The sequence below is a fragment of the Corvus moneduloides genome, chromosome Z (assembly GCF_009650955.1).
Source record: "Corvus moneduloides isolate bCorMon1 chromosome Z, bCorMon1.pri, whole genome shotgun sequence".
NCBI lineage: Eukaryota > Metazoa > Chordata > Aves > Passeriformes > Corvidae > Corvus > Corvus moneduloides.
Genome location: NC_045511.1, coordinates 53,344,004 through 53,356,205, shown reverse-complemented (window position 1 = coordinate 53,356,205; position 12,202 = coordinate 53,344,004). Strand labels below are relative to the sequence as shown.

The following is a 12,202-nucleotide window of genomic DNA, read 5'->3' as shown; positions in this document are numbered from 1 at the left end:
ACTGAAAATTATACTCTAAGCTTCATCAAAACCCATCCAAAGGACCAGACATTGTTCTTACCATAAGAGCCTAAAAAGACAGCTGCCCCCAAAGTTTTAGCCAAGGGCCAAAAATGCATTTAACAAAGAACAGCCTTAATGAGTACTTTTTTAAGGCAGTTTCATTCTTTACAGGGTATAAATTAAAATTATTGGGTATACTGAACGAAAAATGGAGTAAAAGGAAACAGGGACAAGAGTCAAACAAGCTTATTTTCTACACACGGCAAGCACATAGTGTGTTACTTTTAGCTTACATTAATGTGGCAATACATAGGGAAACTCCTGCAGGAAGAGAACAGTCATGCTTGAGGGAGTGCTTGGCATTTAGTTTTAAGAACTTACTTTTGTCAACGTCTCCTCGTCGAGGTGGTTCTTCTGGATAACATGTTGAAGTGCAAAGTAAATCTTCTCCTGAAGCTTCTGGACCTTCCTTGGCTCTATTAACCAGGCTCGATCTGAGAAAAAGGAAAACAAAAGGTAGAGAATGCACAGATGTGGGGCGTGCTCATGGTGCACACAGGGTACTGTGCTGGCAAGTATTCACAGGAATCATACTTCTCATGAGGAAAGACTGCATGGTAATTAAAGACATGGTTCAGAGGCAAAGTGTCTTAACCCATTAAAGGATCACCTGAGCACTTCATTAACACATACAAAACATACAGGAACACAGTGTTGGCCCTGCATCTCTTTGTTTAAAACAGGATGTTAGGCATAAAGATGGAAATAGAAGTGAAACATGGCTCAACCATTTTATTATTCTCTGTTGGTACAATCAGTGTTCTTCTAATTTCAAACTGGCTACGTGATAAACATGTCATGTTATCTGTGTGTTAATACATAAATAAACTTACTGAGCAAAATAGTTCTTTGAAAATAAGAATATAATTAAACATCAAAATATATCTCATTATTTATTAGGCTAACATTTTGAGACAAAATGTATTCTAAATAAAAAGAAATGGCTTTCTTCAAAAGAATTTCTTTAATAATTCAAAATAATTGCAAAGTGCAAATTTATCATTATTTAAAAATGTTCTCTTTTTAAACAACACAAAATGTAAGATTATCTGGAAGAATAACAGCAACAGACACAGCTGTTTTAAAGCCTATATGGCTTCTACTGGACTCAAACCCCAGGTGCAGGAGGTTGTCCTTAAGATCTATATTCTCACAAGTCATAGCTCTGGAGACACACACACAGAGAGGTAGCAGAGCCCAAGACAATCCAAACCCACGTGTGCTTGCAGCACCATTGAACCTTCTGTTTTCCCAAGCTGCAAACTGTTTTTTCCCTCCTTCAATTTTCTCCTTCAATTTCCTCCTCAGACCAATTCTTGGGTATAGATTTGAGCTTTCATATGGGAAATAAGGAAATTTATTTTATCACAGGCATGAATTTTCATGTACAAATTGAGAAGTTCGGGAAAATACCCTTTCACTTTTTTTTCACCCATCACTAAAATAAGCATAGAAATTATTTAAGTTAACCGCTTCAGTGAGCACATGCTACACAGGCTGGAACTGAACAACATTTCATCACAGGAGTAGCAGAATTCTGGCATTTATCTCACTGTCTCTGGGGAGGGGTGTATGAAAAAAGAGTCAAGTACTGTGGAAAGAGACACAAACAAACCTCAACTACTTAACAGATGATCAGGAAAAGAAAATATATTTTGCAAATATTAGAGAATCGTGTTCCCAGAAGGTAAGCCAAAGGATCCTGTGCCATCAGTGGCCGTAGAAACTGAATTAGCTGAGAACACATGCACTTTCCACACAACAAGCACACAGTAATGTTTAGACTTCACAGGTTAGGTGCCAAACTTTATGTTATTGTAAAACCTGGTCTTTCAATAGTGTTAAATTAATGCCTATTGGGGTAGACTTGGGCTAGAAGGATTTCATCCTAGAGACCAGTCCCTAAAGGTTTACCTTTCTGTCACAAGAATAAGCTTAAAAATAGACTGAGGCAGTTGAAGGACAGGTTTATCACTCACCTGTCATGAAGCATGCTGTATATTACACAAGAGTTCTTAAATTCATGACAAGAGCTAGGTAAAACTTTTGTAATGGATGCTGAGTTTGTCTCCCAAAGTGTGGTTTCTACCACCTGAACACTGTCTGTAAATTTGGCTAGGATTTCACAGGTAAGTCTAGCTATATACACAGAAGTGCAGGGAAAAGTCAATAGATCAGTTACTACCTATAAAGGATATAAGAAGCAGTGATTCAATACTGTACTTTTCCTCTTGGGTTTTGAACTTGTATATCTTCAAAGAGTACAGTCCACTAGGCTAGAGAATAGTGTAGGAAAGAAGATGAGAGACATCCCAGAAACAGACAAGATCTGCTTCTGCAAAAAGGAAGATGGAAAGAAGAACCATGGTAAGTCAGACTTTCAGGAGACAGACTGGCACATGTGGGAAGCCATGTTCCTGTCTTGCCACATGGCTCTTTTGCATGTTTGCAGGCGGAGATGGCTCTGCAACCTTTACAGGATTTGTACAACGTTTCAGCTTTTGAAAGCAGAAATCAAGTTAGAGAATCACCTTCAAGCAGTGGGGTTATGTCCACCATTAAATGGAAAATCTGGATTTGTCCTCTGAATTAGATGGAAAATGGAGGTGACACCGGCCGTTGCAACCTTTGCAAAACTACTGATGGATGTTACTCATGGATATTCTTAGGTGCCTCTACTCCCAGTGGACTGCTCTGGTTTGTGTAAGCTGCCTAAACAGAGCAAGGCTGCATGAATCACCTTTCAGGTGGTGACTTCTGCAGAAAAGAAACCGGAATATGAGTACTTCCTAGTGGAATCTCTGTAAGCTTGTATTAATCGATGAAAGGACTGGTGCAGGCACTTCTGTGAAGCAGTGCTTTATTTTTAAATTTTTACATTCGTTGCCATGATGAAACTCTTTATTGTGAAGGAACCAGAACATCAAGTGTGGAAGAAAATATTTCTTTCTCTATTGTTTACTGTTATTGTTTTTGTAAGAAAATAAATGGCACATTTCAATATCAGTTCATTCTGAACTATTTTCTCTGTCTCAACGTAGCAGCTCAGCTGAAATAGGAGTTATTTACACAATCCAAATGTAGAGGTTTTTTATGGAAGAAAGATTGCTTTCACTCATGCACATGCTGCTGCAGCCCATCATTTCTTTCTTGTTGTGTCTTATGACTAGTTACACATGCTCACAGACTACAGAAATAAGCAGCTTGTGTGCACCAAAACCTTTTGTTCCTTTTAAAAATTTTTTTTTAATGGAACAGGAGACACTGCATGTATCCTCTTGCTTGCAAACTAAAGGGACATATGCAGAACTGCAGAAATTAATCAGTGTTTTGATTCCATCTAATTTTTTCCAGGAGCTAGCACCCTCTGCCACCCTCCCATCTTTGGTCTTTTCAGATTGAGGGAGGAATGATGCGCAGAGACCCATTGGGACATTCCAAATCCCCTGTCCCAGAGAAAGTCAGGACATCTGGGGGGTAGTGCAGAGGCAGCTCTCACCCCTGTACACAGTTGAGACACCTCTGAGGTGGAAACTGATGATGTTTGGAGGGTTGTAGTTGCAGTATTTGGCCTAACACCATGAAGAGTCACTGGCTCAACTATTTCACCTCTGAGCAGATGATGGCAAGAACTGCTCAAAGTCAAAATAAAAGTAGTAGAGTCCTTTCCATAGGTGTTATTAATGATGAGAATGAATATTGACACCATCTGTGACAGTCTAATTCTGACTAACATAATCTCTACCACAGATGTGCAAAAGTGTAAAGTGACCTAGAAGTCTTCAGCATAAAAAGATGGAAAAATAATTCATAGTGGATTTTTTTGTACGGCTTTTCAAGAGGTTACCCTTAGATGAAACTGTGTGTCTACATTCTCTGAGGCATATTTAAAAATCCCACACTAAACTGTGAGTTTGTATACTAGCTCCACCTTCTCAGTCAACCTAATCATGGAAGTCTCCTCTGGGGTCAGCCAGGCATCACTCACTTAAATGCATGCTTGCCTGTGCAGAGTTATGATATATGAATACATGAAAAAGAGCATGTTGCACTTCCAATCACTACCTCTCACCTGGAACTAAGTTCAGACAGGACTGCATACTAGTTTTTACTGCTTATGTTCTCATTCCCAAGAAAAAGCGCATCATAGTTATGGACTATATAACCTACTCAGGGTGGTGAATTTTGTGCTCCCTGAAAAACCTAGGAGGAACATGCACCTGTTGAGTAACATGCTTCTCTTCATGTGGTCTGGAGAAAGGCCAGCCTGCACTCCTTGTCCACACAAACCCGATCCATGTCTGTTACACTTTGAATCTACTTCCAGTATATGTAATTCCTGATGGTATACTTGGGTAATTCAGGTATTCTTCCACTGCTTAATACATGCTTAACGTTATTTGATACAGCTTAAACAGCTATTTAAGTATGTAGAACTAGAGGTGGATAAAGAGGAAGAAAAAATCAGTGTGGTGTTTGGAATGAAAAATTACCTGGTGAAATCAGAACAGCAGATGAAAACAAGGCAATCTCCTCCTCAGTCAGCTGTAAGGAACATAAATTCTTTGCAAAGTCAAATGCTTCATTTACCAGATCATCAGAACCTGCAGACAGAAGGGGACAAAACCAATGCTAGAAATCAGCTCTTAAACGTGCAGGGATTGTTTTGGTGTCAGAAAAAGTTGTGACTGAATTTCTGTACTGCCAAAGCAAGTGCTTTTCATAAACTATTAAAATTCCACCTAACCTGAAAATGGCACTAAAATGTACATTGAAGTCAAAAATCATCAAGAGTTAGGGTCAAATACAAAAAGTGCACCGACATCTTAGACGAGCGTACTCTTTTCTCAATGAGGAAAGAATTGCTATCTCTAAACAGATATTAAATCTAAGGAGGAGGAAGAACCAGCCCTAAAAACCCTTTATATGTAATTTTACCAATTAACAGAATAAATATTTAATAAAATTTGAAAAAACATCATAAAGATAAATATAAATCAACCAATATGCATTCATAAATGGTTTAAACTTGCCAAGAAGTATTATATTTATGATGCACACTAGCAAAAATATGTATCTATATGATAAATATATACATTTGAAGGAAATATCTCTCTTTGACTTTGGTCCTGAATCAATTTCTGATAATATCAGTCTGATGGATGTGCAAAACACAAACATTTCACTACTAACACTTCAGATTGCACTCAACAACATGTTGAGAAACAAAGTAATTTTTTCAATAAATGATTCTAAATGCACTTACTTAAAAGTTTTAGGCAAAACCGTATTTTAAGCAAGTCCTTATCTATATTTCATACCAGTTCATTATTTTAGTCTCCTCATTGCTGGGGCTAAAATTGCCTTCTTCGGGACAACATTAGTGGGAGGGATTTGATACATCAAGTATAACTGAACAGTAAACAGCTTGGCTCCTGCCATAAACTCATGGTTTATCAAAACCATGGCAAGATGGCAAGAAATCTATTTGAAAAAACCTCTTGCTGGTTTTTTTATTACAGAAAAACACCGATCACTGCTAGCACCTAATGGAGTCACCATTTTTTTATTTTTCTGTTCCAGCCTAGACATTTGGAGACTTGAGGATTCTGCATTTACTGGAGATTTCCATTGTGAATCACAATTCACTCAATGACAAATCTATTGCTATGTGGCTCGATGCAATTCATTGAAAAAAAGAAGTGCAACATACCCAAAGCTTTAAACATTTGCATCCCTCCATACTTTCCTTCAAACAGAACAGTATTGTTAAGTGGGTTGAAGGCACGGCACATTCTCACCAAAACCACTTCCAAGCAGCCTATGAGACAAAAAAAAGAGCAAAGGTACCAGATATTACTGCCTAACATCAGAGTACAGGAAATCTCAAGAAGATATTTAGGAAGCCATCAGTCATTAAAAACATCAGAAGGGACAGACACTCTTTGAAGACATCTAGATTACACATCTATGAATGAGAGAAAAAAAGTCTTTCTCTCTGCTTTGAGTATAGAAAGGATCATTTCTGGTCCAGTCTAACCACCTTTTCTTTAGATTGACTTTTTCACCCTTTGCAGAAAATTGGCACCCTGGACTGACTCTGAATTTAGATCCTGGGCCAATAATTCTAGTTTGAAATACTTTATCCTGAAAAATACTCATTTATTGAAACTCCTTTTTAATAATTAAACTTTTTTTTTTTAAATAACAACAAACAGCTTTGTTTAAGACATATGAAAATCCCAGCTTATTTCAGCTGGAGAGGGAGACATCACAAAGCATTTTTAGAGAGAAAATAAAAATTAAAGTGCTGTCAACAGCACCCCTAAAATAGGTTTTACTTCTTGTTTTTCTCTTTTTTATTGGTTGTTGAATAGAGAAAGGAATGCTTCTTTTTTACTCCTTATCTTTGCATATTATTTCCTAACCGCAAAAATAAGCAGTTGGAAAAACGGAAGGAAAAATTTTAAGATCCCTTAACTAAATCCAGATCTCCTGTAAGATAAACTCTGAATCTGAGGATTCTTCTGCAGACATGCTTTTGAGAGAAAAGTCCTAATTTTCTAACTCCTGGTCAGCATTGACAGCAAGAGAAAATAAAACCTGACATATTTTTACATGCTACAGCTTAACAGTGTTTTCCAACAGCAGAGTGAAATAAATATTTTCCTGATGGTGCAGTTGTGTTGTTAGCTTTGCCAGTCACACAAAGTTTCCTAGGGATGCACTGGCATCTACCAGTTTTTGTGCTATAACCCCCTTTTCGCAGGAAACTGTCGGTGTGCTCCCCTGCCTCTCTGTATCACTTCTCTTTGCACCTGTGCCCATCATCAGAGCCCAGTCACAGACTGAGACACAGTCATGGTGCTTGTAACACCAAGGTTGTGGCTTTGGTTCCCCTATGGGCCATTCACTGAAAAGCTGGACTCGATGATCCTTGTGGATCCCTTCCAACTCAGAATATTCTGTGATTTCTGTGTATGGAGTGCTGGATCACACAGGCTTTCAGCCTTAGTGAAGAGATCTCTCTTCAAATAGAAGCAGTTCTTAAGTTTTAACAAGCTGCCTCACACAGCATCCTACCTTTTACACATGGAGGGAGCAAGAAACTGATATGACAGGGTAAATGTAGTTAATTACCAGTTGTGGTTCTTGTGGTACACTCAGTCATACTATTTTGTCCTCCTGGCCTTGGCAGTGTTACTGCATAGTCATGATAAATCTTGTAATGATTCTTTTGGAGGACAGAAATTACTGAGTCTCTTGATAAGAAGCGAAAGCCTTTTTCCCCTGCCTTTATGCACACACATGCAAACCTGGCATGCACGGACAGCATGGCTGGAGCACATTGCTGTAATCCACTCTCATTTATTCTGAAACCAACTGGCCACCAGCAGGAACTTTCCCTCCTGTGCATTGGCTGTAGAGTATTTCTGCAGTCTCATTAAAAAGATTAAAGATGACCACAGAGACAGGCCCCACTGAGCCTGCGTTTGTTTCATTAACGACAAGTGAGGATTTTACAGGGTGGCAGATGACTGATTTTACCAGCTCAATTTGCAGGCTCCTTCCACCACATGTCAGGTTGGAGACTGCAGTTTCTGCAATGGCTATGTGTGTGTGTGTACTTAATAACCACAACTGACTGTAGAGGGAAGGGGATCAGAAGGCAGTAACATGATTAATGTGGAAAAATACAGAAAGGTTAATGTACCTAACGAAACAGACTGAAATTAGGGCTCCTTCAAAATTAAAATGATTTGCAGGAAAAGACAGGAGAGCACATTTCTAGGGTGCTGGGTGCTAAACCAGTCTCAAGCCTCTGGTATTTACCCACCTGACTTAAGAAGAAGAATTTGGTCATTCTGGCAGAGCTCCATGAAGCCTGTTATGCGCTTTGCAAACTCCACCACATACTGGATAGCATGGGTGATCTGAATGGCACACTGCTGCCACAGAGCTTCTCTCGTCTTCCGGGAAAACACACATGGAAAAGCAAAGCGGTCAGCAAGCAGGTACATGAGTGTTTTAAGTTCTTCAGGTGGCCTTGCATAGAGGAGGACTCCCCACACTCCATCCCCACACCCAGGCAGAGCTAGCAGCATCTCTTCTTCTCTAGGTACCCAACATTCTCATTAGAAGGCTGTTTTCACAAGCCATTGCCCCAGTCATTTGAGCCCTGGCATTGCCTCTGCAAAGGAGCAGAATGCACTGCCCAGTGTTAAGATGTGGTTCTAATGTTAGCTTTTGTGCAGGATGGATTAATAGTGGCACAAGGAATGTACACATTCCATAGCATTCTTAGGCAAGAAGTGGCACGATGCTATTACTTTATTCAATAGAATACTTTTCCTAGTTTGAAATTTAAAATATTATGTAATTAAAGTATCTGAACACAGATTACATAAAAATTTTGACTTCTTGATAATCATTTTCCTTGCACACACATGTGTGTAAATGTAAATGGATGTTCTTCATTTCATGGCTCTGCAAGCTGCGGTGTGTTTTTGTTCCTGCTGATACTGCATAGCCCCTCAGATTTCAAAGAACAAGCTGGACTCTCTCCTGTCTCTTACATGACCAGCTAATGTGCCAACTGAAGTCTGACCGAAGACTCATCGCTAATGAAGCCAGTGCAAGAGGCACACAGATTCCTGTTGACTGGACTACATCTGAAGAGGTGCCAGTGGAAAACAGACTGAACTTGACCTGAGAATCGCAGAAGCAGAACAAAAATGTAGTGTAATGAGATCATTCTTCCACCCAATACTGAACAGCTTCAATTTAAGGAGTACTTTCTGTTTGTTATTATCTATTGTCCATTGTAAGTGACAGGTATTTGTTATTCACATAAAAAGCAGATGTGGTTTTAAAATTATAAGGAAACAAAAGTTATGTTGTCCTATATTCTTAAAATCCTTGCAACAGAGGATTTTATCATAATCACATGGAAGTTAACTGAATTTCTGCATGAGGTTTAAACCTGTGATAAGAAGCACAGAAAACTGGATTCCATGACCATATCTAAGCTTTAACATTAGCAAACATCCCAATATGCTGGAATGCTGCTGCTTCTTTTTATGAAGTGTCACTGCTTTGCTTTCAGCAACCAGTTCCTCAAAGATATTTAGAAGTGTATTTTGGCTTATATGAAACTCATCAGTATATTCTTGTCAAATAAATTACTCTGTTAACAATTTCAAGCAGAAGAAAAAGCGTATTATAGGATTGTACCTTGCTCTGGTAAACCTTTATTTCTTCATATGTGTGGGTCTGCCATGCTAGCTGATGTAATTCCTCCATTGTATACTGACATGTCTCCAAATGAGATTTAATGATATTCTGTGCAATTCGATCTGCAAAAAGGAGAATAAAAAGTAGCATGCATGAAACAGTGAACAGTGATCTTCAACAACAAAATGCTGAAAACACTGAAGTTGTTGGAAAACACATATTTAAGAAAATTAATCTTTTCTTTTTGATGCTACCTTTCTCATGTTTTTATTTCTGAAGATGATTGTTGCAAAATATTTCAGTATTCAACCCAAAACCAAATGATCTTGATAAAACAGTGGATCGGTAGATGAAAATAACAATGATTTTTGTGAAACTACACAGAATCTTCGTTCTGAAAGTGATTTAATATGTTTAAATAAATTTCATTTGGAGAACCTGTTTACCCAATTGCTTTTGTCTTCTCCAAGTCTGCGCAGTTAACTGGTAGACTCTTCTAGCCTGGAGAAGGGGAGGAACACTGCCGCTGATTATCACCCCAGCAGGGTACCTCTTCAGGCTTTAAGCCACAACCTCTGCATGAAGGCAGTATCTCTCCTCCTGCTGTGTGTAGGTGTTTGCTTGCTTTCCTCATTGTCCACTTCCGCCTAGTTCTACTAAAATAATTGATCTGCTGAACTCAGTGGTCAGCATGTTTCAGAGCTGCCAGGTCTCTCAGAAATTGACTGACTGCTTGAACTTGACATCAACATTTGCATTACCTTGGTGTGACTCATAAAAGAAGCGGAAACAGGTCTTTTTTCGCAAGTGAGTTTTAAGGTGGATCAATTTCTGATTGAATGTGATGAGCAAGAACACGGAGACCGGTTTTAGCAGAGGGCAAAAGCTAAAATTAGTATCCTAGGTTTAGGAGGAGTGATGGAGGACACAGATCTTACATACAGCACTAAGCCTCCCTTGAAGTTATGCTGAAATTGCAGCCTTAGAAACTACTTCACAACATGGAATGCAGGATGCAAGCAGAAAGAGAAGCATTCAATGTTGCCCTGGAAACACACTGAAATTATGAGTAAACTTCTTAGACTTCTTTGCCCTTAAGGCCACTTGAGTGAATTAAAAAAAATTTTTACAAGAACTTTTAACATGAATTCATTAGCATTAGGAGTTGAAATGTTGTGATAAAATATGTTAAAGAAAACTGATTATTTCCTATTTTGTGACTTTGGGACCTACACATCTAATGAAGCTCAGTGCTTCAGCCTGAAAACTTTGCTTAAGCCAAGAAACTTTCAAACAAAGGAACAAAGTTGAAGCCACAGAAGTGAACTGAAGCACTTGTGGCAGAATGGGCATTGCACAGAAAACGTTTGTCAAAAAAGGGAAAAGGACATTGACAATGCATTAGCCAAACCCAAGCATGGGGAGTAGAAAGAACTAGGTATGCCATCATTTACTTGTTCAGATCAACAGTTTGCACAGAGTGTAAGGATCTGGAGCCTGGAGTTCCAAAATCAGACTGCTTCTTTGGCCAAATACTGACTGAACTTAGAAAGCCAGCAAGAAGGAAAGCTGAAAAAAGAACATAGAAGCATATGTTCCCTGTAAACACTGCTAGAGGAGTGCTGTTTGAAAGACAGATGCCTGTGCTACTCTCACAGTTAATAAACTGAGACTCAGTGGAAAGGCGCTGAAGATAAAAAAGTTGCAGGTCTGTATAGGAAAAATAAAACCTGCTTAATTGAATTCGTACAGGTATCTCTTTATAGGTCAACACTATCTTTAGGCTTCCTGATGGAAGAATTGACTCCGGCCTAACGATAACTAAGAATGTATATTAGTACAGTGATCTACTCACTGTTCTTTCATGGAAGGTTAGATGCAAGTCTTCACCTCTGATGGTAAGGTGTTGCATTTTGTAACAAAAATCTTGAGGATAAATGGGCATCTCGCTTACAATGAATGTCTCATGTAATTTTATATGACTGCATAGACAGATTTCTAACCTGATATCAACAATCTGAAAACAAGACCTTTTGATTTCACTCACTTCAAAATATATTTGATTAGCAGTTCTACATTACTGTGAAGCTCCTCAGCTCCCCACCTCTTCCTAGCATTTATGTATTTACCTTAGGAAAGAAAAGCTGAGAAACTCTCCAGGGCTTTCTAGGGATGGTATCCTGTGTTTTACCCCATGCACCTATTCCTTACGTACTTATGCTTATGTTGAGATGACATTAAAACCAATTTAGATGTGCAAAGGCCTGGGGCAATCGCAGCAAGCAGCAGCTCTGAATGCCAACATCCAAAGAGGAATCAGGTGCAGGACAAACTTGAAACTCTTGTGCTGCAGGCTAGGCAAGGCTGAGTGTGTGATGGAAAGGGTACGCCGGGTCTCTGATGAGAAGGGAACTGCTCTTTCAGCAGAGGAGGCTGCTTACTTATATTCCATGCTGGAGTCCCTGGAAGAAGCTTTATACAAATATAGCATACACTGGGTGGCAGAGCTGACATGATGCAAAAGGAAAAAGAAGTATACACTTGTCTTGGCTTCTCAGATGGTCCAGCAACAGAAGTTCCAACACAGGCAGAGCAAACAATGTCACTCTTAAAGGGTTTCACAGCCCATGGCCTTTTTTTTACCCCTGAATTTCCCCCTAAATTTTCAGATTTTATCATAATTTTGCTAATGAAGTTGGAGTTCAGTAGACATCTTGGCAAATCCCAAGCAGAATGACATTCCTAAACCACTGGGAACAATATACTGCCATCTGATGTAAACCTCCCCTATCACACGTACTGTGCTGTACCTAAAATATATGAGTTTCTGTGAGACCTGGCAGCTCTGAAATATGCTGACCACCAAGTTCAACAGATTAGTTCTTTTAAGAGAACTAGAAAGAAA

The 12,202-nt window shown here is 39.0% G+C and overlaps 1 protein-coding gene across 2 annotated transcripts in view; it reads right to left on the bottom strand.

The window, feature by feature from the left end:
* The window catches only part of RORB (RAR related orphan receptor B), a 140,872-nt gene that overhangs the window by 9,068 nt on the left and 119,602 nt on the right, over positions 1–12,202 (bottom strand). For both annotated transcript variants that reach the window (XM_032096401.1, XM_032096400.1), the window contains exons 5-9: positions 9,298–9,419; positions 7,901–8,033; positions 5,777–5,884; positions 4,557–4,667; positions 385–497 (exon numbers count right to left, since the gene is read on the bottom strand). In XM_032096401.1, the coding sequence (XP_031952292.1) occupies positions 385–497; positions 4,557–4,667; positions 5,777–5,884; positions 7,901–8,033; positions 9,298–9,419 (587 nt within the window). The remainder of the gene's footprint in view (positions 1–384; positions 498–4,556; positions 4,668–5,776; positions 5,885–7,900; positions 8,034–9,297; positions 9,420–12,202) is intronic.